Here is a 26,847-nt window from a genome sequence, read left to right on the forward strand (position 1 = left end):
ACTAATGAGTCTGGAGGTGCAAACTAAACAAGGCCTACATGTAATTGGATAAGCTTTGTAATGCACACTGGCACTGCGAGTTAGTCTTGAAGTGCGAGTGTTAGGTAGCTCAGCTACGAGCTCTTGGCAGTTGGCATGTACAATAAATGTTAGGTTCTAGGTTTTGGCAAGTCTTACTGCACTTGGCTGGAAGGTTTAACACCTAGTGGTGGTGAGCCTAAACACTGTTTGAAACATGAGCATGGAAAGCAAGGGTGGGCACTAGCTAGGGTTTTGAATAACTTTGAATATAGTGCCAATTTTCCTTATCACACACCCCTCCCCCTTTCTTAACTCACATACCATCCATGTGTTGCATTCTATCCAGTTTCCCCCATTACATGTCATACCAAGTCATTTAAGGAGAGAGAGAGAGAGCAATGCCTTAAGTTCATATCCTCTATTTAACACCCCCTTTGCTCTTTTCTTGACACATAACTTTATTCTCTACTCCTGTGCTTCTGAGTTCTGAGTACTCTCAGCTTTTAGGTAGCTAGTAATGGTTTCTGCTGATGCCATTCGAACTGCAGTTGGGATCTTAGGTAGTCATATATGGCTAATATATCTTGTTTTCATGTGTGTTAGGTTTAATGGGTGTGACTTTTTTTCTTTTTTCTTTTTTTACTTTTCCTTTTGAACCTTCTTTTCTTAATTTGTTCTCTTTCAGTTTCAACTGTAGTAAGGTTGGCCTTGATAATTATTTTTCTTTCCAAGATACAACGCAATAAGCACAGCACTGTCTATTCTTATATATTATTTGGAATTCACAAACCTCTTTTGGTAAATCCTTTTGCAGGCAATGCAATTGCACTAGGATTGTTCTTATCACCAGTGTAAGTATAAATATCCACATAGATCTAGTTTCAATCTTTTGTTACAAAACTCAACTATCTCATTTGGATTTCTCTTGGTGCTTCCAATTTTTAGGCCAACATTCATAAAGATATGGAAGAAGCGATCAGTAGAACAATTCTCACCAGTCCCATACCTTTGCACCCTCCTCAACTGCATGATGTGGGTGGTCTACGGACTCCCTGTGGTGCATCCACATAGCATGCTGGTGATAACCATCAACGGGTCAGGCATGGCCATAGAGCTCTCCTATGTGCTCCTCTTCCTCGTCTACTCCCAGGGCAGGAAGAGGTTCCAGGTCCTCATTGCACTCCTCCTGGAAGTCGCCTTCGTCGGCGTCGTCGCGCTGCTCGTCCTCCTGCTTGCTCACACCCACGAGCGCCGCTCCATGGTCGTCGGCGTCCTCTGCGTCTTCTTCGGGACGTTGATGTACGTCGCCCCGTTGTCCGTCATGGTATGTATCGATCTCCATCATGTACGTGCATGATCATATATAACCATAGCTATCATGCGATATAGTGATTATATAAAAATTAAAAAGGAACGAGAAGGTCAGTCACACATTTTATGTGAGGTTCTACGAGATTTTTGGGATTGATTCAGGTGTATCGCATGTGGTTTGGGTGCCAATAAGATTAAGTTTATGATAGTTTTGTTGATTTATTTTCTTGTAGAAAATGGTGATACAAACAAAGAGTGTGGAGTATATGCCTCTCTTCCTCTCTCTTGCCTCCTTCTTTAATGGCGTTTGCTGGACAGCCTACGCTCTCATCCGCTTTGATCCTTATATCACTGTAAGTTATTTCTTGCACCAAAATAAATCTCTCTCTCTCTCTCTCTCTCTACAAAGACTCACAGACATATGGCAACATTCTTCTGCTACAAGTAGTCAGTCAATAGCTTTGAATGTTTTTTGTCGCTGTTTTAAGTTTGGTTCTTGCCTGGTCTCCAATGGGTCCAATTAATTAATTGAATTTGAAGCATGCATCAAGTAAACCTATCACTAAAAATTTGGCCCAGCCAAGATAAGAATTGCACTCGTTCTATTCTTAAAATAGAATAAGCAAGAATTGTTGTCATCTAGGGCAGCTCACTCGAGCTCTGTTCGAAGTAGCTTAATATATATTTTAAAATATATAATAATGAGTCGTAGCATAGTTGATTACATGCTTTAGTCTTAAATAATATGATATGGTTTGAATCCTTGGTTTCCATGTGGGGAAACTAAGAGATAAGAATAGTCTTCATATTTACCCACATCTTAGAAATAATAATTATTGTACCTATGAATAAATATTATAATTTTTTTTTAAAATTGAGTCAGCTCAAGCTAACCTTGAGGCTGCATCAGTCGGTTCGTCTTGAGCTTGAGCTCGCGCCAAGTTAGATATTCCCAATTTCAAGCCAAACAAACTAACCACAGCTAGTTTACATTTATACTATCATCTCTATCAGCTTAAGCTTTTAAATTAGTCTCGAAATTTAGGGTATGGATCTATTATTACTTATTCGACCCGTGATTTATCTTCTAAAGAATTCTTAATGTCACTCCAACAACATACGTACTTGATCTAATTATGAGCACTGTGGCAGATTCCTAATGGTCTAGGAGTGATGTTTTCTGTGGGGCAACTGGTTCTCTATGCCATGTACTACAAATCTACTCAGAAGCAAATAGAAGCAAGGCAAAGGAAAGGAGAGTTGGGGATGAGTGAGGTGGTAGTCATGGGAGATAGGATCAAAGTGGGCAGTGTACCTCCCAATGACCACATGCAAGCCTGAGATCCCAGAGATGTAGCAAAGGATACATATCAATCACTGATCCCCCAAGGGATAAATTGTGTGCTTTAGTCTTCTCTAGATTATATATTCTTGTTGATGCTAAATTGTTAAGTCCTATTCTGATGTGAAACTTTTAGTTCTGTTAGTCTTGTAATGATTGAGAGTCCTTTTGTTTTCAACTGGGCTTATATATTTCATGTAACTCCAATGTCAAACTATCTAGCTGTTATAAAGAATGGTACTAGAATCCATTAGTTTGCATGACCATTGTCTACTTCTTTCTATATATATGAAAAGAGAGAATATGAGGACTAATATTAATAAAGATTAAGAATTAGAAAGAGACAACCGAGAAGAGACGTCACATTTGGACTTTTGAGTATTGCAGATCTCCCAATTATGGCCTCCCAACCAAGCTGTTTATTATTTCTTTCCTTCCATATTACTCACAAAATGAGTGTTAATAAAAAGTCAATAGATCTTTCAATTTTTGAGTTGATATTACCTTTTCGCCAATAATTCTTATATTCCTTTAGAGGAGGAATAGATAGAGGCAGGAAAAAATGGAGGAATTGCAGTGAGAACCGACACCCAATATATAATTAATTAAACGAATCCCTCCTCTCCATGAGGGAAGTAGTAGTGTATATACATTAGAACTAGATCTTCAAGAAGCAGCACCATGGTTAATTAATTATGAATTATAGGCAGACTTTGAGATCTCTCTAATAGTAGCAATGTCAGGGGGACAAGTGACATTGTTTGTTGGGTAACCGACTGGACTAGATTCTGTAGCTGATGATTTTTTTTTTAATATCTCATAAGAAGGAAAACATAATCAAGGAAGATCCCTTTAAGAATATCCATCTTTTATAGTAAGAGGCAAGAATAATAATATGAAAGAAGTACTAAGATATATATGCAACCATTGTAACGCAATATGGGCATGGAATATTGAAACTAACAAATATGTTTCTCTTTATTGTTCACCTGTATGCATATAAAATAATGTATTACTTGAGTATACAATGTTAACATACACATGAAGAAACAATGCAGTACGGCATTTATCTTGAGATGTGAGAAATGTCTCTATTATTCTATTTATGAGCTAGCTATGAGGGTGTGAATATATATTACACATACAAGGTGATGCTTTTATTTATTTATTTTTTTATTTTTTATGGAAGTCCATAGATAAGAGTTCAATTGATCAAGAGATCGCAAATCAAATATTATGAAACCAAGATAGTGCACCAGACCCACAAGTGATGGCATGTATGCTGAGATCATGCTGTTGAAGACATGATGGCATTGTGTCATTTGGTGAGAAATCTCTTCTTATTCTTGTAATCTCCAAGAAGGTAACCCTAAATATCATCTTTGCAAACTCTTTTTCATTGATGGATATCTTTATAGATAGACTGTGGATGTAGCCCAGATTTGGGTGAACTACAAAAATCTTGTGTTACGATGGTATCATGCTTCTCTAAATTATGCATTGAGCGTAAATCTTAGGTGTTTCTTTGAAATTGTAACAAGTCTAATCTAAATAGGTTGAAGATAAAGATATCTCTTTTTTCTTCATGAAGTGGTATCAGAGCTCATATTATATTCACTCGGATGTGTGGGGTCTTCCTTTGGTAGCTTCTTATGATAGTAAAGAAGTCTATGGGTCGACATATTAAGGTTCTTCAAGTGAATAATGGTGGAGAACTTACATAAGTGGAATTTGAGAAATTTTACATAAAGAGATTTGGGTGAACTATAAAAATCTTGTGTTACGATGGTATCATGCTTCTCTAAATTATGCATTGAGCGTAAATCTTGGGTGTTTCTTTGAAATTGGTTTGCTTTGATATTGTAACAAGTCTAATCTAAGTAGGTTGAAGATAAAAGATGTCTCTTTCTTTCTTCATGAAGTGGTATCAGAGCTCATATTATATTCACTCGGATGTGTGGGGTCTTTCTCTGGTAGCTTCTTATGATAGTAAAGAAATCTATAGGTCAACATATTAAGGTTCTTCAAGCGAATAATAGTGGAGAACTTACATAAGTGGAATTTGAGAAATTTTACATAAAGAGGGAATTACAAGACTTGCATTATATCAATTGCCTACACACCTCAACAAAATAGCATGGTCAAGATAATGAACTACACTCCTATGGAGCGTGTTCAATGTATTCTAAGCAATGTCAACCTAGAGCAAGAGCTATGGGTGAAACCGGTATCAATGGCTTGTTATCTCATTAACCATTCTCCTTCAATTGCATTAGAGATGAATATTCCAAATGAGGTTTGGTACGAAAGTCCAAGTTATTATTCACATTTGAAGATTTGGGGTTATGATGCATATGCACATGTTCCAGGTCATCAAAAGAATAAGTTGGATCTAAGGATAAAGAGGTGTATCTTTGTGGGCTATAGCAAAAGTGTAAAATATCATACCTTATGGGATCCAGTTACAAAAAAGATAATCATAGGTTGAGATGTACATTTTGTTGAGTCTTTTGTGCTAACAAAACATATTAGAAAGAAAAATAATGATTAAGAAGAAAATATATCTCAAGGTTTTGAATCTCACCAAGAAATTGCCTCGTAAATTGCCTTTTGATCATACTCCCATAGATATTAGTGAGCATGACGAAGAAAATAAAACTGATCAAGTAAATAATGATGAGAATGACGGACCTAACCAATACATACGACGTTCTTTCGGAGAATCTCATGCTTTAAGTGGCATCAAGTGCATCAAGTCTACATAGATCCTATTACGTTGCATGCTTTAATTGTTGGAGAAAAAGATCCAATGTCATATATTGAAGCCACAAAGAGAGATGATTCTAGTAATTGGAGAAGAGCTATGGAGGAAAAAATGTTAGCACTTCATAGTAACAAGACTTGAAATTTGGTTGAGTTACCGAAAGGTAGAAAAACAATTGATTGCAAGTGGGTGTTCAAGAGAAAGAAAAGGTCATATGAAAAGTTTGAAAGATTTAAAGCAAGATTGGTAGCAAAGGAATTTTCTCAAAATAAGATTTTGATTTGATAAGATTTTTACATCGATGGTCAAGTTGGTTTCTATTTGTTTGGTTCTCTCATTGGTTACTATGGATGACCTAGAATTAGAATAAATGAACATAAAAATAACCTTTTTACATATGGGGCTTAAAGAGGAATTATACATGCAAAACTGTAAGGTTTCATTAAAAAAAAGTAAGGAAGAATTAGTTTGCAAGTTGAAGAGATCACTATATAGACTCAAACAAGTTTAAGATGAATCTTGGTTACATAAGGAATATGTATGATCATTGCATCTATCAAGTTCTTTGATGATAGTTTTTACTTATTTTTTATTTTGTATGATGATATGTTTTTAGCATGTAAGGGCAAAACTAAAATTGATAAGCTCAAGTCAAGTTTGAGCAAGAGGTTTGAGATGCAAACCTCGGGTTGGCAAGACAAATCATAGGGATTGAAATCTCAAGAGAGATTGGGAAATTAGTGTGTTGTCACTTTCTTAAAGGGTGTTAGAAAATTTTGGCATGAGCAAAGCTAAACCGGTAAAAACTACTTTGCAACCTCATTCCAAATTTTCATCAAAACAATGTCCAAAGAGTAAAGAAGATAAGCAAATTGTGGCTAAAATGTCTTATACAAGGGCAATTGGAAGTCTAATATTTGTAATGATATGCACAAAACTAGATATTGGATATGCGGTAGGTGTGTTGAGTAGATTTATAGAAAATCTTAGAAAGACACATTAGGAGGCTACATAATGAGTGCTTTGGTATTTAAAAGGCACTAATGATAATGCTATTATATATAGCAACTGTTTATCTTCTATGCATGATTTTGTTAATGTTAACTTTGTAGGTAATCTTGATAAAAGGGATGTCAACTATTTTGTATTTTGATTTGAAAATGGATTGGTGAGTTGGATATCAAGATTGCAAAGTATCTTAGTATTGTATATCACAGAAGTGGAGTACATGGCGACTACAGAAGCAGCAAAAGAAACAACATGGCTTCAAAGCTTAATAAGTGAGATTGGTGTTGTATGTAAGCCTACAAAGATATTGTGTGACAATATGGGTGTATTGCATTTAGCTAAAAATCACATTCATCACAAGAGGAAAAGTACATATTAATGCAATATCATTATATTCATCAAGTTGTAGAATATGGAAGAGTTTGGTTGGTGAAAGTAATGACCGTAGATAATTTGACGAATATGTTTACGAAGCTGATGCAAATAGAGAAGTTGGAGTAAGAAGCCTCATTTCTCTAAGCCTCAAGAAAAATTGAGTTAAATAATAGAAAGGCAAGCATGTGTTTTTAATCAAGGTGGAGATTGTGTTGAGTCATGTAAAACTCATGTAAGGGGCATACTTATTCAATATCCTTTAAGAGTTCTTAGATATTTCTCTAAAGAGTGTAATAGGAATTTCTAACATATTCCTTTTGTGCTGTCTACTATGAGAGGATTTCCTTTTCTAGGGATTAGGTTTTAACAAGAGAGAAAGAAAGAGTACAAGAGAGATTGAGTTTAATTTTCCTTCGGTTAAAAAGAAATTATTAGTGCTCAATGTCTTGAGCATGATCATCTTGCTTGGTTATTAAAGAAATGGTGCAATTGTCTTATTTGGTGAGGAATTTCTTCTTATTCTTGTAATCTTCAAGGAGGTAACTCCAGTACCCTCTTTGTAAACTTTCTTTCATTGATAGCGGATATGCTTGCTAGTAAACTACGGATGTAGCTTGGATTTGGGTGAATCATATAAATCTTGTGTTATGTTTTTCTATTGCTATTCTCTTCCAATTATTATGCATTGAGTGTAAATCTTGGGTGTTTGTTTGGAATTTGATTTGTTCATAGTATTATAACAAGCCTAATCTAAGTCGGTTGAAGATAAAGATGTATCTGTCTTTAGGGGTGAAAACGGATCGAATACGAATCGGATAGTGCTCAACCCATATCCAGATTCGTATTTTTAGTTCGGATACGTATTCGAATACGGATATTGGACGGATAGCAAAATTTAAAACCATATCCTAACTAAACGGATATGGATAATTTTCGGATAAAGGATCGGATCTTAAACGGATATTGATTAAATTTAAAATAATTATAATATTTTATTTAAATATAATTAACACAAAATTATTAAGAGTTTTACAACAAATATTTTTTTAATGTCAAATATATAAAATTAGAGAAATTAATCTCTATAAATAATATATAAGTATTATTATTAATAATATTAATACTTACTATTTAAATAAGCAAACTAAAAACTGTAAATCATTTAAAAAAATATGCGGGTAAACGGATATCCGATATCCGTATCCGAATCCGAAAAATTTATCCGACCCGTATCCGAATTTTTTTTAAAAATTCTATCCGTATCCGAATCCGAATCCGAGTCGAATAGAAATTTTTTATCTGAATCCGATCCGAGTCGGATCGGATAGTGGGTCGGGTCGGAGTTAATCCGACCCGTTTTCACCCCTATCTGTCTTGGATAATGAAATTCACTTTCTAGTTGATAGTTGTGCTTGGGTCGTTGACTACGTAAATTATTATGGCACGGTCACTAAACACTATTCATGAATGCAAAAGACAATTGTCATGCAAAGTTGATATTATAAAGGTATCCAAGAAAATGGATTTCTTAATAGTGGTATTAGATAGCTTATCAGTGATGTAGTTGTCGATGCCCCTTTGGCAACCCCCTTGCCACATAGCATCTACCCAATAGATGGAGGGTGGTCATCAATATCTAGGTTGAGTTATAGCTAGGAGGATTTTTGTCATCCTTATTGTGAAGCTAAGTGGGGTTGACAAACCATAAAGTGACGCCTATACCTATCCTACTTGTGTATATGACCAAGAGAGTGGCACATGGGGAAATAGGAAAGCCCTTGAAGTAAAGTCATTACATGTCTTCCAAATGGCCCACATGGTATAAAAAGCATAGGTTGTTGGTCATTGAAAAATTCCTCATTAAAATCCATAACCCAATTTGAGAAGGAGGAGATGTGTTGGTGATTTGCATGTTAGAGCTGGTGGGCGAACCAAATAGCTTGAGCAAAGTGCTATTTATGAAGGAGGTCTTCAATGATTTCTACACTTGCATTGAGAAGGGGGTGGGTGACATCAATATTGGGTATCATCTAGCAATAGAACTTAGTTTTGACAGGAGTGGCTCCAACCAAACAAAGCCAAATGAAGACTAATTTTTGAAATGGCAAGTTTATAGCCCTAAACAAGCTTTCATGTATGCCTAACGGTAGGGTTAGAGGAGGAAGTCCGACAAGTAATGGATAAGCGGATTTAGAAGAGAAGTTAGTCAAGGTCGAGGGAGTCTATAGAAGATGGTTACTTTTGTTCAAAGATGCCTCTCAAGAATATTTTTCTTTTTTTGATAACATAGGCCATCTCTAGAGTAAAGATATCATCTATAAAGCTACTATTCTAAGAAGCACCAAATTAATTAATAAGGTTTGCCACCACACTGACATACTAAGAGAGAAATACATCTAAGAGATTGATGTAGCCTACACAGGGATCATTCCAAGTAGATATGCTAGTTTCGCTTCCAAGGTGCTTCTCGTCATCCATTATAAATTTCACCTTGAGGATGAAAAGGAGTTAACTTCTACAGACACCATCCACACAACTGGAGAGTAGGGGAGAGGAATTTTCATAGTTTATTTCCTAGCCGGATATTATAGTGTTGATCAATGGAGTTACAAAGATTAATGGCTTCTGAGTAGTGGACTTGCCTAATAGTAGAAGATCATCGGCGAACATAAATTGGCTAATCGACTTAGCTTTTCTAGCTATCCTAAGGCAAATCAACCTCGCGAGATGTTCCTATTGAGTACATAAGAAAGCAAATCAAAACCCATTATAAATAGATGTGGGCTTATGGCCACTTGTTGTTTGTAGAAGAAATAAAAGTTTCAATTAGTCAAAAGAGCAAGTCTCGAGATAGGGCATCAAACGCCATCAAAGCCATTCAAATACATTTATCTGAGAGTAGAAGATTAATTAGGGGTTCGAACGGTTGTAAGGCCGTTTGGCATTTACTCGAGAGCTAGAAAATAAATTAGGCATTCGAACAACCGATGACAAGGAACCCTAGTTTCGCTATTTTAATTAAGTATTTTTGCTTATATTAGGCAATAAGATTCAAGCATATTCAATCCTATTGCCAAGTCTAGTCGTGTTAGGGAGCCACTTATAAATAGATGTGATGTGCAACTGAATAATCATATTGAATTATTAAAGTTAATTTGCAAAATTGTCTCCTTCCTTCTCATTCAATTGTCTCCAAGATTTGAAACCCTAGCCACCATCTAAAATATTCATTGTTGCCTTCCTCTTCGTCTAGCCAAACCCCCTTAATCCTATGAAACGACCATACTTCTTCTCTATCCCTTTCCTACCGACTACTTTGACTTCCACCATTGTCATCTTCTCCATCTTACCACAACCCTAGGCCGATCACCGTCATGCCTCTCCAGCCTCCCCTTTCCACGATCCATCCCAATAAATTCCTTCTCCATCCCGAATCTATATCAATCCCAAAAGTACTATACCATCTTACCGTTTGATCTAGAGTTATATCTTAACTTTATAGATCTACGATAATTCTAACTTTCTAATCATGAGTTTAGGAAGGTGATCGTTACAGCACTCTTGTCGGAAGCCTCTCGATAGGGAGAAAAAACCATTTATCTAGTCATTCATTTTGAGTGAGAGCCTAACCAAAGAGAAACAACTGAGAATGAGCCTAATAAAATGGCTAGGAAAACATAAAGATAAAGAAAAACATCAAAACACAATTTATCATGTACTTGATGGTCTCTTGGGCTTGAATAATCTATCGTACAAACACAAATATGTTATGGATAAGAGAAACCAAATTGTCAAGGTGAGGCATAATCTAAGAGGTTAGTATCTTCAAAATGACCTTGTAGACTATGTTGCAGAGGCTAATAGTCCTGAAATCCATAACCATAGCAAGAGTTTCTTTCTTGGGGATAGGAAACAATAGTGGATGAGTTGAGAGAGAGGATCATGTATTCTACTGTGAAGAAGTTGGTCACTATATTAAAAATGACATTTTTATGGTAGGTTGCCGTAGGGATTGGAGAAGTCAAGCATTTAGGGTATCCGAACCAAGCACCCTACCAAGTCCCCAACCCATAAGCACATGACAAATCTCCTCCTTATAGGGATAAGTAGCAGGTTACTCAAAGCATCACCAAACTGTTTAGGGAGGGATGGAGAGAACATAGTCTTGAGTCTATTCACGTGTGCTAAGTTTCAGATTATTAATACAATTGTTCCTTTTATGAGTGATGGTAAAGATGTAAAAGAATATGCTATTCTAGTCATCCCACCTAAGCCACCTGACCTTAGCTCACTAGGCACCAATATAATTCTTCTTTCCTAAGAAGATTATCATAGTGCTTCAAAGTATTGATTCTTGCACTTGGTCGGCTTCTAATATATTCTTTCTTGATTAGTGCTCAAGGATTATCTCCTCGATACGTCTCAAGTTAGCATGTAGGCCACCTGCATTTTCTCTAGCCTAGCATTTAAGTTTGTTAAAGAAAGAATAATGGCAAGAGAAGAAAATCTTACTACTGCTATAAATACTCTACCAAGCAGATCTACAAAAAAGGACGAATAAAGCAACAAATCCCACCAATTTTTTGCTTTAAACCTTCTATGGCCACTTTGTTCGACTAGGAGGGTGTTGAGGAGGGCATTATGATCATTAGAGACAGTTGGGAGATGGAGGATGTGAGTGTGGAGGAAACACACACCAAGAAGAGTTGGCAAGCCCTTAGTTAAGTTTCTTCCAGATTAGGGAGAAAGGCAGTGGCAATAAATACAGATGCAAGCTGGGACAACAAATCTAAAGTCTATAAAACTCAAGCTGCTAATCTAAGAGTTGAAAGTAGCCAGGTGCTTAGCATAAGGGAAGTAGACCACCGACCTTTTCCAAGGACAACACTACACAAATGAAGTCACCAAGATAGCAAAATGGAAGGACGAGGTCATTCGCATAAGAACTATCTTTAGCCCAAAAAGAAGTCTGTGCATGATAGGATCACCAAGTGCTAGTCAAGATTTAGAAAAGAGCTACGGATCACAAGGACAATTAGATTTTGAGAAGCCTCAAAGATGAGTTTGATGCTATCATCCAAGAGGACCAGAGGTCCTCAACATAGTTCATTGAGGGGAAGATGATGCTATGGTAGAGGGGAAGGTTGCTGACGATTACGTAGGCCCAATTAGACCCACACTTCATCTCGGATAGGAAAGCAAATTGGCGTGAATGGCATGGTGAATTTTTTTTATATTTTAGACTATCATGGTTCCTCCAAAACCTCGATGGTTCTAAGCTAAAATCTTTATATTTGGCTATTTAATATTTTAGGCCTTGCCATGTCAACCAAATGCTCCAAGTTATTAAGAACATTTACAAGTTTCTTTGCACACAAAGGAGACTCTATGGTCTAGGAGAGATCAACTACTCTCCTTTCCTTTTCTCACCTCTAGGGTTGATGTGAAGGGGGAGAGAGATTTTGCATGGTATGTTAGACTAGCATTTTGGGATGAGCTATAGGGCAAACATCTATTAGATTAGTCACTCTCTTAGAAGTGTTGTTGAGAGAGATGATTTCCATCATTAAGATATTAACGAGACTCATGGAAAAGGAGGGTGACAAGGTTAGATGGGAAGTGTTTGACATGTTCTCTAATATGTGAGAGCTTAATGAGTCAACAACTAAACTATACCTATAAGGTTCATTTAATGTTGGAGTCAAGACCATGCTAGGCTTCAACACATCAATACCATCCTTACCCATTGCCTCTCAAACTTGTACCTTATCACCCATTTGGCGCTCCTCACCTAGTAGCGGAGGAGGTCTGCCTTGCGAGGAAGGCAGCACTAAGGCAAACCGACTATATTCACCATTATTTAGTGAAGAGTTTGAAGCCACAATAGAGATGTCGAGGTTTGAGAATCTTGGCTTGAGGAGGCCTAAGAGGTGGCGTGAAGATGAGGGGGTAATTTTTCACTGTAGTCATAGTCTATCTATCTATAGAAAGCACAAAAGAAAGGTTCAAGAGAGTGACAGTGAGGGCACTAACCAAGGGCTTTGATGGTAACTCCAACACAGATGAATTTAGTCCACTTGAAAGTTTTAAAGGCACCAATATTAACAATCCAAACTAATCCTCGCCGCAAATTTTTGCCCAATGGTCTCCATCAAATATTCTAGAGGTAGGCCATGAAATTACACCTAGAGGTCAAGTTCTACTCGACTATCGAAGTATCTGGGTACAACGAAGCTAGGGCAAAAATGTCCCTATTGAAAATCTATGGTGTTTCATACCAAATGTTTTATTTGTCCTCCTTAGAGCTAAAGCAAATAAGTAATACATTCTAATCAGTTTTAATAAATTCTATAAAACCTTCAAGCCAAGCTTTGGTGAGAACAACTATTAACCCCACCACATTGAGTGGTTTGTCAAAAATGAATTTTCCAACTAAACATAGCTTGGGGTTTTGAGTGAGAACTAGGTTTTTTTCCCGGGAGGGGAATAGCCTTGCCCATAGAGTTGCCATTGAGAAGCTCTAAAAACTTTCAAAGTAGGTCTTCTTCAAAGACCATGCATTAAGGATGTCAAGAGGGAAAACCAGACAAGAGAAGGGAGGGGAAGCTGAGGGAACAATATAAGAACCTAAGGAGGAGAAAATAGGAAGAGAAGAGCGGAAATAGCTAAGAGGTTTGAGGATAGCAAAAAGCAGGATAGAAAGCTCTCTGGGAAAAGAGGAAAAGACTTTAGAAAGTGAGAAGAAGAGTGATATGAATAGATCTTTGTAATCTGGACATATATGATGATGATCTTATTCAATAAAAATAAATTTAAAAAGAAACAAAAAATGGATACATTTGGTAGAGGGTAGGCACTAAGTCTGAACGCTTTACTTCTCCTTGGATAATCATAGCATCCACCTAATAATTAGTTTTGAGTTGTTATTTGCTTTAAAAAAATGATTCTTGATTTAGATAGATATTCTTATAAACATATTTTACCAATGTAAAAGAAGTATATCATATTATTTGAAAATCAAAATTATGATGGGTTAATTATGTCTACACCTCTAAACTATACCCGATTTTTATAGGAAACCTCTACACTTTTTTTTAGGTTACAATGTCCATCTTAAATTTTTAGAAAATTTTAATGTTACCTTTCTATTAGTATATGTGAGGAAAATTTGGCAAATGGGCTTACGTGGCGGTCACGTAATTAATCTTGAAATGACCTAGATATTCTTGTTGTACATTTCAATCAAATCAATAGAGATTTAAATGCAGCTTTATTTTGACCCTTTAATTAAAATAGGATAAAAAGAAATATAATTTAATTTTCATTATTATCTTCAATCTTCCCTCCAACCTCCCGTTCACCATCACCACCTCGGCCTTGGCTGCTCTCACCTTCACCGTCCATGGCCATAGCTAATCTCGCCCTCACCGAGGGTTCTAATGAGGGAAGTTGAGGGGCTAGTATTGGCAACTTGAATGGCAAGGCCAAAGTCATTGAGGCAGGTGTGGAAGTGGTGGTCGAGGAGGACATCGGTGGACTTGATGTCGCCATGTATGACTGAGGGATGAATGGAGTGAAGGACGAAGAGGGCTTTCGTCATCTAGAGGGCAAGGTGAACATGTCAAGGACACCCGAAGGGGTTGGGATTGGAGTGGAGGAGGTCGAACAGGCATGCTAACGAGCATGAATTCCAAGACGATGCTGCTGCGAAGTAGGCTGAGCTGGCCGAGTCATCTAGATTTGGCTTCTTTGCCAACTTCTTAATCAATTGCTTCATCCTCTTCTTTTGATCCACTGAGTTCTCCTGTAAGATCCCCATTAACGTCCATCGCGATGCTTTCCACCTCGGCTCATGGCCATCCCTTTCGATCTCCTTGGGTTTACCTTCCAATGAACCAAGCTTGCTGTCTTGTGGCTTGTGAAGATGCTTGATCTGAAAGCAAGGCACGCATGTGTGTCAGTGAGGAACCAAGCTGGCTTGGAGAACCTCCGCAAGACTACCGAGTTGATAGCAACTAGATCGCCACCTCCGTCGGAGTACTTTAATGAGGAAATCGGCATGGGTTTAGTGGAGAAGATGAGCGGTTTGAGATTATTTAGATAATTTACTAATTTTATTTTATTTTTCTCTCTAAATTGATGAGCTCATTTAGTTATTACGAGTATAATTGCCAAATAGACATTTTTTTGTCATCATTAGTCGTTTAATTTTGCCCCAAAATTTAAGAAGGATATTATAATCTGAAAACAGTTTATGAGGTCCACATAAAGCCCAGTACAATTAAGGAGTGTAAACGTAATTATTCCAATTATGATTGAGTATAAACGTAATTAATCCAGTTATGATTGAAGGATTTTCATATGGTAGGTTATTGTAGCCCTGACTACAAGGCTTTGATTGGGCCTCAATTGAGCTCTAGGATTTTATGCGGTAGGTTTCTTGATGGGCTGGGCAAAATATATACTATTTGCCATACTGGGCAAAAGAGATTTTAGTTTTAGTATCTGCCTTGGAAAACCTTCTTGAGCGTAATCCAAGGCTCTGAAGAGGTAAAAGCACGACGAAGCTTCGTCCCCGTCGTGGTGTCAATCGGAGGAAAGCACGCGAAGAGCTGCCGCCATGACCGCGTCTCTGCTCCACTCTCTCGCCCTTCCCCTGTCGCGTCGAAGGTAGCAAAACTTCTGAACTCTCTCCACACTCGATATGTTCGTTTAAATGCCTGAGAGGAAGCAGCCAATGTTTCTCATATGTATTTCCGCTATATGCCAGTTTTGCGATTCCTCACCAACGCCCAAACTGCAAATTTAAGATCTTTGTAAGGTTCGGAGTGTTGGGTCTGCCAAGAGGTGGTTTGTTGAAGCTGCGGTATGTCAGGGAAGAGTTGGTTCCTCCTACAGAGGAGGATTTACAGGGGTAAGTGTTACCAAATTCTACTTCTTGAGCTGAATTGTGTTCTTGCTATGGTCATCACCATAGTATAAATATGGTAGTTGAACTTGTTCCAGCTTTATCAGCTGGTCCGCTACTTGGTTTTGCCCAACTGTTAGTTTAGGATAGGCCAACATAAAAGTGGTTTTCCATTGGATTTTGGAACTGCCATTTTGCGTTAGTTTCCATTGAATGCCGATTAGGCCTAGTTAAAAACTGTAACATGCTAATTAGGATGCTGAAAACGCTAGTTGCTTCAAACCTTGATAGAGCTCCACAGTCTAGGAAAGAATCTGTATTTAAGTTAAAGCACATTAATTTGGTCAGTGGATCGCGTTTACTTGACAAAACCTTTCTTTAAAGATACGCTACTCTTCTCTTTCTATGGTTTAAAACTTAAATAGACCTCCCTTCTTCAGCCATTCAGTGACAAAGCTTTCCATCTTCAACTTTGATAGATGGTGGTGGCACTGTATTCTAAGAGTATGTTTGCGGGAAAATGGTTTATTCTGCCAGTACCTCAAAGGCACTTGAGTCCTTCATTAGCCTACTCTTATGCAGTAGAAAATTTTGTCTTAATGCTTGTCTATGCCTCATACAAAGATGAAGAAAAAATAGTCATTTGCTTTTTCTTTTTTGTTTCTTTTTTCTGGATCATTTCACTGTTATGAGAAACCTTCACCCTGTTTTTGTTAGGGTGGTGGATGAGAACTCCTTACTGTACTTTAATCTCAACTTTGAATAAGCCAAAGAAGATGTTAGAGGTACAGATATCATATAAAATATAGACATATCCAACCACTTATGGATTTACCCAAAGACTCTAAATTAAGTCTAGTCCCAAAATTACAAAAATACAATTGACATTGACTCAAACAAGCAAGAAAAGAAGTAACCCATGAGACCAATTATTTCTTCTCTCATATGAAAGTATACTTTAACTTTTCCTAATTTGCATCAGTTAAAAGGAAGATGTCAGGAGAAAGAGATTATGAGGTTTATGGATGAAAGATAAGACCAAATAACCTTAAAAATTAGTGATTTCTGGGTCAAAACAGATATTCACATTGATTTACACTTATATTTTCCTAAATGAGTAGTTTTTAACTCTCAGAGTGGGATTTTTTGTTGAAATGGGCAAAACTAGACGTGTACGAGGACCAGTCAGGCTTGCATTAGGGTGAGAGAAGGGTCGGGCTATTCCTAAGCCTGCTCTTGCATCTGCTTCAGGTTTGTGTTACACCAAGGTCAGCATAAACCCAGCTTCAGGTGCATTGACAGTCGTACATAGGCAAGTATTAAGCCTATGGGCTTTTTGCCAAATCTCTATATTGAGTTCATTAGTTGGAATCCAATCTAGATCTATCCAGATTGAAATTTGTTTGATTTATAATGAAACTTGACCACTGCAAAGTTGTGCTAACAACATGCTTGATGTATCAAACAAAAGAAGCATCTCAGTCAATGAGACTCCCAGCATACAGCATCGAGGAAGGTTTTTGTAAGCAACCTTACCCATGCACTAGATGTTATTTGATTAGGTCTATGCTTTTGTTCATTGATGTAACAAATAGCTTATAGTTAATTCATTTAATTTTCCTTTTAAATGTGATATGATAAGACAAATAGAAATGCTGCAATAGTAGTGGACAATCTACTTTTTCTGTAGACTAATTGGTGCTTTGCCAATTAATTGTTAGCAGATCAAATATGCTTGATAAGGCATATATTGGAACGGATGGTATGGATGATTTGGAGAGACAACTTCAAGATTTCTTTATTGAAATCAAAACCAAGCTTGAGATGGGAAATAAAGATGATGCCAAAGACCTGCTTCAGGCAAATTATGAATCAGTAAAGGAACAAATAGAGGATGGTGTCAAAGGCATAGAGCAAGCTGCTGTAATGGACATCATAGCATTGGGATACATGGGCATAGGTGACTTTGAGTTTGTTGAGCATCTTTTAGATATGGTAATCTTTTCTACATTGGACTGCTTTTACAATGACAAACTTGTAAGGTCACAGGCTGTGAGAAACCTACATTTAGTCCTTAAGAGACATTTCATGATTCTTTTATAATCTACATTTAATTTTTCTTTGCATAAGGGCATTGATATGACATTACCTATACAACTATGTGAATCATATTTTTACCTATCTAACTCTGTCATCCTGCCCCCCTAAGTCTACTTGAAGGGCATCATAATACCATATAATTTTTTTTCTCCATTCTTTAAGCCCCTTTTGGTCTTCCTCTTTCACTTGTTGCATATTAGAAACTAATCACATCAGTTCTTGCTGATGCTTTATAGATTTTCTTGGAATTGTCAAGAAGACAGGACCAACTTAATGATTCTTTCGATCATATATACTATCTAAATGTTTAATTCTGATTTTTGAGATGCTGCTTCATATCTCATGTTGATCATCACGAGATCATATATGATGGCAATTCTTTTTGAAAGATGGGGAACACTAGAAGTTTAGAATTAATGCGTCCTGACCGTTTCATGTTAAAAGTTATGGCATTAAGAGACAAGATCTCCCTGGAGAAATGGGTTGCGACATTCGAATGAGGCATGAACTATGCCACTTAAATCATTCTTATTCTTTCATATGTCACTGATATTTCTTATATATCTCACTTGGAAACCTCTTAGTTCTTCATCCTTCACTAATAAAATTGTATGTCATTTGTCACTATCAGTTGGCTGGAATCATGGGGCCTCTGCATGATGACGTCCCACTAGTGGATTCAATACTGGTACATATGGGAAGTATGTTCACTGCTTTAAGCAAGTTTGAGGATGCTATTCTTGCATATGAGAGAAGCCTGAAAATTTTAGAGAGGAAATTTGGTAAGCACTTGCAGTTGGTAAATTCTTCTTTAAATCCTTAAAGAGGAAATTTAAACTCAATGGCTTTTTATTTAACATATTCTGGAAGCAAGATACTCAAATGTTCCAATTGTTAGTTTTGAAATAAAGTTGATCTTGAGATAAGGTGATTGTAGACAAGGATCTAAGTATTGGTTTCGGAATCAGGATCGGGTGGTTGAAAAAACGATACTTATTGGCCGTATCGGCTGAATCGGCCTTCTGTTTCGGACACTTCGGAGTGGGGATCAACTAAATCATCTATATCGGCGGATCCATATCGGCGATACGGATCGGAATCGGCCAATACTTGAATCCATAATTGTAGATGAACAATGAGCTATGTGTGTTTATGTTTCAAGTCAGTGGCTATGGAATAGTATCGTGATGTCTAGTATCCTATTTTTTACTGTGATATGTGAGAATTTTTCTGTCATCTGATCTTTGGTTCTTTAACACTAGAGTACTGCAAGAGGCTACAGTAACAATTAATGAAGACTTATAGGGAGGAGCCAAAATCAGAGGAGAAAGGAGCTGATATAACAGAGTGATTCAAATTTCATCATTGATGTGTATATGTGGCAAGAAGAGTCACACAGTGATAATGCTTTTTACATGTGAAGTTTTATTAATGATTAGAAGAAAAGAATGATGATAAATAGATTACCAAAAGACGAGCATGGGTGATATGAATGAAGCCTAAAGGGCTTCCTATGTTTTTGTTGTAGCATTTTGGGAGGTACTTGATGATTGAAGTTGGAATAACACATGTTTAAGACCTCAGTTAGTGAGATTTAAAATGATCTACTCACTGGATCCTTGTAGCATCTAAAGTCCACTTGTTGAGAGAAGCACTCGACGCATCTTTTAAGCATAATATCAGTTATCAGAAGTAGTATAACTCCTATGAAACAATATTGGCACATAGTTTAAACTTTAAACTTTAAAGTGTTTACATGTATTACAGCTAACCAAGTGTTGCCATATGTCGTCAGCAGTCAGCACCGCATTGCGACCATAGCCACAATCATTGTATAGTTTTGTTTAAGAGTGCTTACATATATGATATATCTTTAAAATGGATGCTAATTACTCAAGTTTCAACCTGTGACCTATAAACTCTGCAGCATAGATTATGTAGCTTCCTGTTCTGCCACTAATTACCTTTCTTACTTACAAGGTTTTCAAATTGCAAGGAGTGTTGAATAATGTACTTCTTGTAGGAAATGATAATCCTTTGCTTATACCACCACTTATGGGCATGGCAAAGGTGTTTACATCAATTGGAAGGTCTACGAAAGCAATAGTCATCTATCACCGGGCTGTTGGTATTTTGGAAAAGACAAGTGGAAAAGAAAGTAAAGAACTTGTTGTACCATTGTTTGGCCTTGGCAATTTATTGATAAATGTAGGAAAAGCAGCAGAGGCTGAGACTTGCTTCAGCAGGTATGACAATATTTGGCATGTTCCATCATTGACAACCATAACTAAAATAATTGATTTCTTTCCCAAAATGTAATGTGTTTTCTTGTTTTCATATTAATAAACTAATGAATAATCACTCTGTTGTATGTCCTTGACATTCTTCTATTGACAGCATTTTGTATTACTCATAATTCTTTCTTGCTGTTCTGTGTGACTAGTCACATGTCTAATGCTGGCAAGAGTTTCAAGGCATGTTTCATTTGACTACTTGCACACATAAGTATTCTCTGATAAGTTCTCACCATACTAAAGTTCATCTTAGTGCACAAGGCTCCTGCCTACGTGGGCGAAGGGCGCATAATAGAGATAGACCAAAATACACTGGTTATAGTAACTATGACTAATCTTTACTTACTGATAGCTAAATTATGTTGTTAGTTAGTGAAGCCACGCAAGTACCAGATTATTGCTCATTGCCATTGCTTAAATGGAGAACTGGCAACATTTCATTTTCTTTAATTCCCCATCATCATCCATTTGCAGCAGTTTCCACATATTGTGCCTTAAGTTTCAAGTTCTCATTTCATCTGCAACTCTCATTTCATTAATCAATAGTCTGATGTCTAAACCAGCTCAAGTCTAGAAAATTCTGTATAGGAGTAGAATATGAGCTGCTTGAAAGAATGCCATTTTTCATGTAAAAGTAAACTGCTGCTTAATAATTTAGGAAAAAGTAAAAGCAGATGAAGGAAGAAGGAAGAAGTATATTTTTTCTATAGTTATATGGCCATCAAGAGAGGTATGCTGCAAGAAGCCAGGAAGCTTGATACTTGATAGTCCTCTGGTTGTTATGGAGCTGAACTTAATGATCATCTCATTATGAGAAAGAGGGAACTTTTGTCATCTGTAGTCTACTAATCTTAGCATTGGCTATTGCTTGACAACTTTGATTTGTGTAATCTTTTCTGTTCTGTATTTCATATATCCTGTTTACTCTGTCATCACATGATCTTTTAGAAATGATTTACCAAGAATTTTTTTTCATAAAGATTAGTTAAACAGGCCAATTAGATCACTTTTATTGGTAACTAACCTATATAAATTATACTTCAAATTTCAGAAATCAATGGATTTTTTGGTTTTCCCCAAGTTATGTGTCCCACTTTGAAGAATTTGAAAAGATTAGGGGAAACCATGAAATTATAATTTTTGGTGTTTGATTCAAGTAAAACTACCACTTTCTACGACACATTGCATGTTTTACATCAAAATCTAGTATTGAAATGCTTCAATTTAGCCCCTAACATATATTAAGGCCCTAAAAACGTTTAAAGATTGTTTCTTGACATATTGAGGCTATACATCATGCTAGCAAATGTTGACACACTGGCTGGGCACAGCACATGCTGATTACGTGTAGTGCTAAGCTAAGGCCTCATGTCATGTACGTCTGGCATGGGATCCTCCATTCCTATCCGAACAGGTGAGAGATAAGCATGAAATGTTGTCCTTTGATCTTTTTCTTCTGTTCTTTGATTCTTGCTTCTATGTTCGGAAGGCCGAAAACTCGAACACTAGATTTAACCCTAGACTCAAATTATAGTCTATCTTGGTCTACAGATTAATCCTCGAAGTTTCATTGAAACAATCTTTCTCATTTTATTTTCAGAATTGCAATAGCTTTCGTTGATGAATAAAGATATTTGTGCTTCCTTTTGATTCACTCGTGCTTGTTCTCTTTATGAAAAATTATTTCTTTTCACGTCATTGTCACCTTCCTTCCGTACTTGCCATATATCAGCATGATACAGATCATAAGTCTTCAACATGTATGCTGCCGATAGGCCAGTTACACTCTCCAACTGGTGGCACCTTAATCTGTAGTTGATCTTCATTTGTCCAAATTTTAAGATCTAAATGCTATAACAGCTATTGTATTTTGTTTCTTAGTTCTGTTCTACATATTGCATTTTTCCTCAGCTTTAACAATATTTCTCTTTTTGTTTCCTCTATTTTGAAGAATTTTGGAGATATATAAAGAAGCATATGGAGAGAATGATGGAAGGACTGGAATGGCTATGTGTTCCTTTGCACATGCTCTTTGTGCAACAGGTAAATAATACCTTCAACCATGACAGATGACTTTTAGACATTCTTTTACTGCCAATAATCTCCAATAATCTGCATGGGAGATTTGACGAACCATTGTTTGTCAGCTGCACAATATTGTTTCCCTCAGCTTGTATTGGTTTTACAGGAAATGTGGAGGAAGCTATTCATATGTATAATAGAGGTCTCCAGGTTATTAAGGATACAGAATACATGGCTTCAGATGATGATGTTCTTGAAAAGATGAAGACTGATTTGGCAGAATTACTGCATGTCACTGGCAGGTAACATTTTGCCATTTTATGTTTGGTGAACTACATAGTAGATAGGCCCCTCAATAAGGCTTTCCAGTGTACTCAGTGCCTCAGTGGGCCAAGTTGAGTCCTGGAAATTGCCTCTCTAGTAATGGGAGTAAAGTTGTGTACATCTTGTCTCTGTAGTCCAAATTGATTGGAGCTCATGAGTTAGGAGTTAGGACTCATTTGTAGACTCTATGCTCTGTTAAAACAAAATAGAAAAAATTTCATAAAATAAGGTGTACTAATCATATGAAAGGATTATCATACTAAGCATCAATCCTTCTAATTTTAAGGATGGGTCATTCGTTTTCCTCAACATGGAGGTTGTTCATTTGTTATTCTCAATGTGGAGATATCTATTGTTATCATCAAGTAGATCTCCCTGGTCATGGTCCAACAAGTATGGTTCAAGCCTGATTTTTGGTGTATGGATCATGGACTCATTACCTGCAAATTAGATATCTGTTGCTAGCACAAAGAGGCATGGGTGATTGTTGACTATATTATTTGACGTACACAAAAGTGTAGCATGCAAAGATTTATAATCTGATAACTAAGTCCCTGTCCTCTAATGACTAGCTCAGCATTCTTCGTTGTAATCAACATTTACCCCATGCTTGGCACAAATGTTGCTTTATAGGAGAATGTTGAAGCTATTGAAAGTTCTAGCCTCAGAGCTTCATTTTTCTAATTGAAGTAAATTCAAGATTAGAATCTTATTTGGTTTCTCTCCTTTCCTTTAAATTCATAGATGTAACATGTACTTCAGCACTATTCTTTGAAGTTGAACATCAGAAAAACACATTTTAATGTGCTAGGGATATTTTGCAAGCTTGTTTACACTGGTTTTCTCCTAATGATTTCTTGACAGATTGATTATGAGTTATCTAAGTATTCTTGGTACATGCCTTTTTGTCCTGACAGAGAACAGGAGGGTAGAGAGCTACTTCAGGAATGTTTACTGATTACTGAGAAATACAAAGGAATTGAACATCCTAATTCAGTGACTCACCTTCTGAATCTTGCCACCTCACATTCTCGTTCAAAAAATTTTGTAGAGGCAGAACGATTATTAAGGACATGTTTGCATATAATGTCAAGGGCACTTGGCCCAAATGATCAAGCGCTAACTGTTCCTTTATTACATCTTGCTGTTACACTGTATCATCTAAAACAGAATGAAGAAGCTGAGGTTCATGCACTAGAAGCCCTAAGAATACGTGAGGATGCATTTGGAATGGAATCTCTTCCAGTAGGTGAGCTTATTATATATGAGAAGTTATATCTAAATATAGTTTGAACTTTTGTATATTCCAGACTGCCGATTGACTGAAACAAATGTTCGATTCCGACTTCAAAATTCACATCCTCTCATGATATATGATTTCATTTTACCCTGGACTCTGGTAATAGCAAAACCACAGGATAGCTTACCAATATTCTAATAAGTTTTTCAGTTCACATAGATTTTTTTCCTAGAAAGTTGTAAATAACACGGTACATTATTATTGTTTACACACTTCTCTTTGGACCTTCACTGTCCGCCCCTGGGATTTGTGTTTGTTGACCAAAAAGCACCCTCCCATTAGCCTGTCAAACTAAGAGTTACTACACAGGCATGGTTTAAAGTAATACACATGTCACTTGTCTGGAATACCCTTAAGTTATTAATGTATGAGCCACACATACCTACTCCATCAAAAGTGAGCTATAAGTAGGGACAGGATGGTGCTTTTGAAATTTAATGGTAAATTGTTTAATGAAAATAGAATATACTTTTTTCTATGCCATTAAGTTAGTGGATGTCAGGTAAAGATTAATGCAGGATGTTTTTGGGCAATTAAACAAAAGGCAGGATCGGTCTGTGAAGTTTCGAAAGGCAGGGTGCAAACAGTAATAATCACCATGGTCTTATTTATAAGTTTCCCACTGAATGAGTATTTCTAAAAGAAAGGAAGTGTAACATCTACTTTTATCACCAAAAATTGTGCTATCAATTATGTGCCTAAAACATCAAAGGGCAAAGATGATGGTATCACATACTTTAATTGTGCCAAGTCAATATAATAAATGTGGTTTTTTCTGTACATGGAATCTCCTATTAGCATCATGAGAAAGATTTGAATCTCACATATAGTCATTTATTTGGTATACTTTTAGTTACTTTTTTTTTCTGGTTAGATTTGTGTGAAACAGTCATACATTGATTTATCCTCGAATTTTGTCATGCGCTTTGAGAGTGATTAGTTTCTTTCTTTAGTTTGACAATTACTTGTGAAGGGTCATCTCTAGGAAATCTTAGAACGACGAAAGTATGCCACATAGGCCAAACCTAAGAACTTGGAAATTAATTGCAGAAACATATACGGAAAAGCTGCACTCTGGAACCAACAATGCTAGACAGCAGTTGATAATCTCAAAGTAGATATTCAATTGTGTTTTCTTGTTACTCAACTGTGTTTTCAAAGTAGAACAATTACTACCCATTCTCAACTGAAAATTTCCAGTTATTAGCTTAATTATTGTGGAAGATAACAATAGCTTATGGTAGTAACTGATATATGCATTTCATCCTCTGCAGGTGAAGCCCTTGACTGCCTAGTGTCTATTCAAGCAAGATTAGAAAAGGATGATAGAGATATATTGGATAAACTGAAAAGGATTCTGAGCATTCAAGAGAAAGAGATGGGTTATGAGAGTGAAGAAGTAATGATCACATTAAAGAAGATTGTTTTCTATTTGGATAAAATGGGGATGAAGGATGAGAAATTACCTCTTCAGAGGAGATTGTCTATTCTTAGAACCAAATTCAAGCAGAAGATTCCTGTTTGAAATACTACAATGTTGCAGAAGAGCATTCTGATAAGTATGTCTTCATTATCCTGGATTTCTGTTTTTCCTTTTCTTTTTCATTTACATCCTGATATTTGTTAATTTGTCAACCATACTGCAGCTATATCCTATCATGGTAATGCAGTACTGCTGATTGATTGTGTTTGTCGGATTAGTCAGCAGTTGCCACAACCTTGTCCAGAGCCCGAACGGAATGGGCTTTTCAAGAATTTGTTTGACGTGGATATGGTGGAACCATTGCAATCTCTGTAATGCAACTGAGCCTACTATCTGGTGAAGCTAACTACAACAGTCCGGCATGAAGCTCCACTATTTGACGTGTATATCTTGGTATCAATGGATGAGCTGAGTGAGTGGTCTGGGTTCCTTCGTTGTTCGGGATATGGATTTGTTTTGGCTTTGGAAATCTGGTACTTTCAGATCGGTATAGTTATTACAACTACTGGCGGACAAGAGGACACCCTGGATCAACAAAAATATGTCGTATATCTGGTTTTTTATGGCCAAAGTTGCAAGTTAAATAATTTAGGTTTGTTCCCCACCCATTCTCCATGTCTATGCTTGTATTAAGCATCAATGTTTATTCCTTATGGATGACCCCATAAGAGACAAACTGCAGTCTTGACACTATTGAGTGTGTAAACGTTATATTCGTTATTTGTTAGATGCTAGCTTCTGTTACGTAGAAAATATTTTAGATCCCCCCAATGTTAATCACGCTTGATACTTCTTTGGATCCTTTTGTGAGTAATCATGGACTTCTTTTAATGCTGAGACGATAGAAAGATTTATGTTAATGTGTATGCTCTGAGCAACAGATGTACTTGTTTATATTTGCTCATAAGCTTTTAAACAGAGAGTATCTCACTTTCACTACCAGCTTTTGCTGAATCTAATTGCATATTTCTGCACCATTTATCCTTTCGTTGACTTATTATATGGACAGTGCTGCCACCATTCTGCAGCATTGAACACTTCAAATATTTAGTCAAAGTTCTACTTATCATACCCACACACAATTGCTACCGTGTAAAAATGCATGTACCCAGAGGAGAGAAAACCTACACCGATCTGATGGGTTATGAAAGAATGAAAAATTAAGAGAGAATTGAAAAATAAAATAAAATATTCTTTTTTACATAATTGCCCCTGAAAATCTTTATTTTATATAGTCCACTAATATGAGTGACACTTGATATAATAACAAAAAATAGAGTGACATTTGAACCAGATAGAATTAACGGATGTACAGAATTAAGCTAAATAGCAACATAACAACAGACAACGATCCGAACCCGATAGAGTAGAATTTGAATGAATGAATGAATGAATGGAACAAAAAGGTGGGTCGATCAAATTTTGGCTGAAGTCTCGAGCAGCAGCAAACCCTCCGCTGCATCCCACTCGTCTACCGTTAGACTCCTGAGAAGAGCCAGTCCGAGCCCAGCAACCTCCTCGTCATTGCTCCGTCGACGCCGGAAGGCCCACATCTGGATCTCGTCACCGGCTCTCATGCGATTCCGTCCGACGAA

General features: G+C 36.7%; 2 protein-coding genes across 4 annotated transcripts; both read left to right on the forward strand.

Annotated features, from left to right (window-relative positions):
- The first annotated feature begins 463 nt into the window (after window positions 1-463).
- LOC140765732 (bidirectional sugar transporter SWEET4-like) lies at window positions 464-2,928 on the forward strand. The gene is made up of 5 exons (XM_073104952.1): window positions 464-581; window positions 836-872; window positions 967-1,345; window positions 1,566-1,685; window positions 2,485-2,928. Exons 1-5 carry the CDS (start codon window positions 539-541, stop codon window positions 2,671-2,673), a joined length of 768 nt encoding a protein of 255 aa, XP_072961053.1. The 5' UTR covers window positions 464-538; the 3' UTR covers window positions 2,674-2,928.
- Window positions 2,929-15,302: 12,374 nt separating this feature from the next.
- Window positions 15,303-26,051, forward strand: LOC140766009 (uncharacterized). Of its 3 annotated transcripts, none has more exons than XM_073105382.1 (10): window positions 15,303-15,491; window positions 15,592-15,735; window positions 17,451-17,724; window positions 18,461-18,611; window positions 19,853-20,075; window positions 22,075-22,166; window positions 22,312-22,447; window positions 23,387-23,718; window positions 25,044-25,328; window positions 25,416-26,051. In XM_073105382.1, exons 1-9 carry the CDS (start codon window positions 15,442-15,444, stop codon window positions 25,292-25,294), a joined length of 1,653 nt encoding a protein of 550 aa, XP_072961483.1. In that variant the 5' UTR covers window positions 15,303-15,441; the 3' UTR covers window positions 25,295-25,328; window positions 25,416-26,051. The 3 variants fall into 3 exon arrangements, with proteins under 3 accessions (XP_072961483.1, XP_072961485.1, XP_072961484.1); XM_073105383.1 differs by having other exon boundaries at window positions 15,304-15,491; window positions 17,454-17,724; XM_073105384.1 differs by lacking the exon at window positions 18,461-18,611 and having other exon boundaries at window positions 17,451-17,689.
- Window positions 26,052-26,847: the final 796 nt, after the last annotated feature.

The sequence above is a fragment of the Typha angustifolia genome, chromosome 8 (genome assembly GCF_048772165.1).
Source record: "Typha angustifolia cultivar Huaian chromosome 8, ASM4877216v1, whole genome shotgun sequence".
NCBI classification, from domain to species: Eukaryota; Viridiplantae; Streptophyta; class Magnoliopsida; order Poales; family Typhaceae; genus Typha; species Typha angustifolia.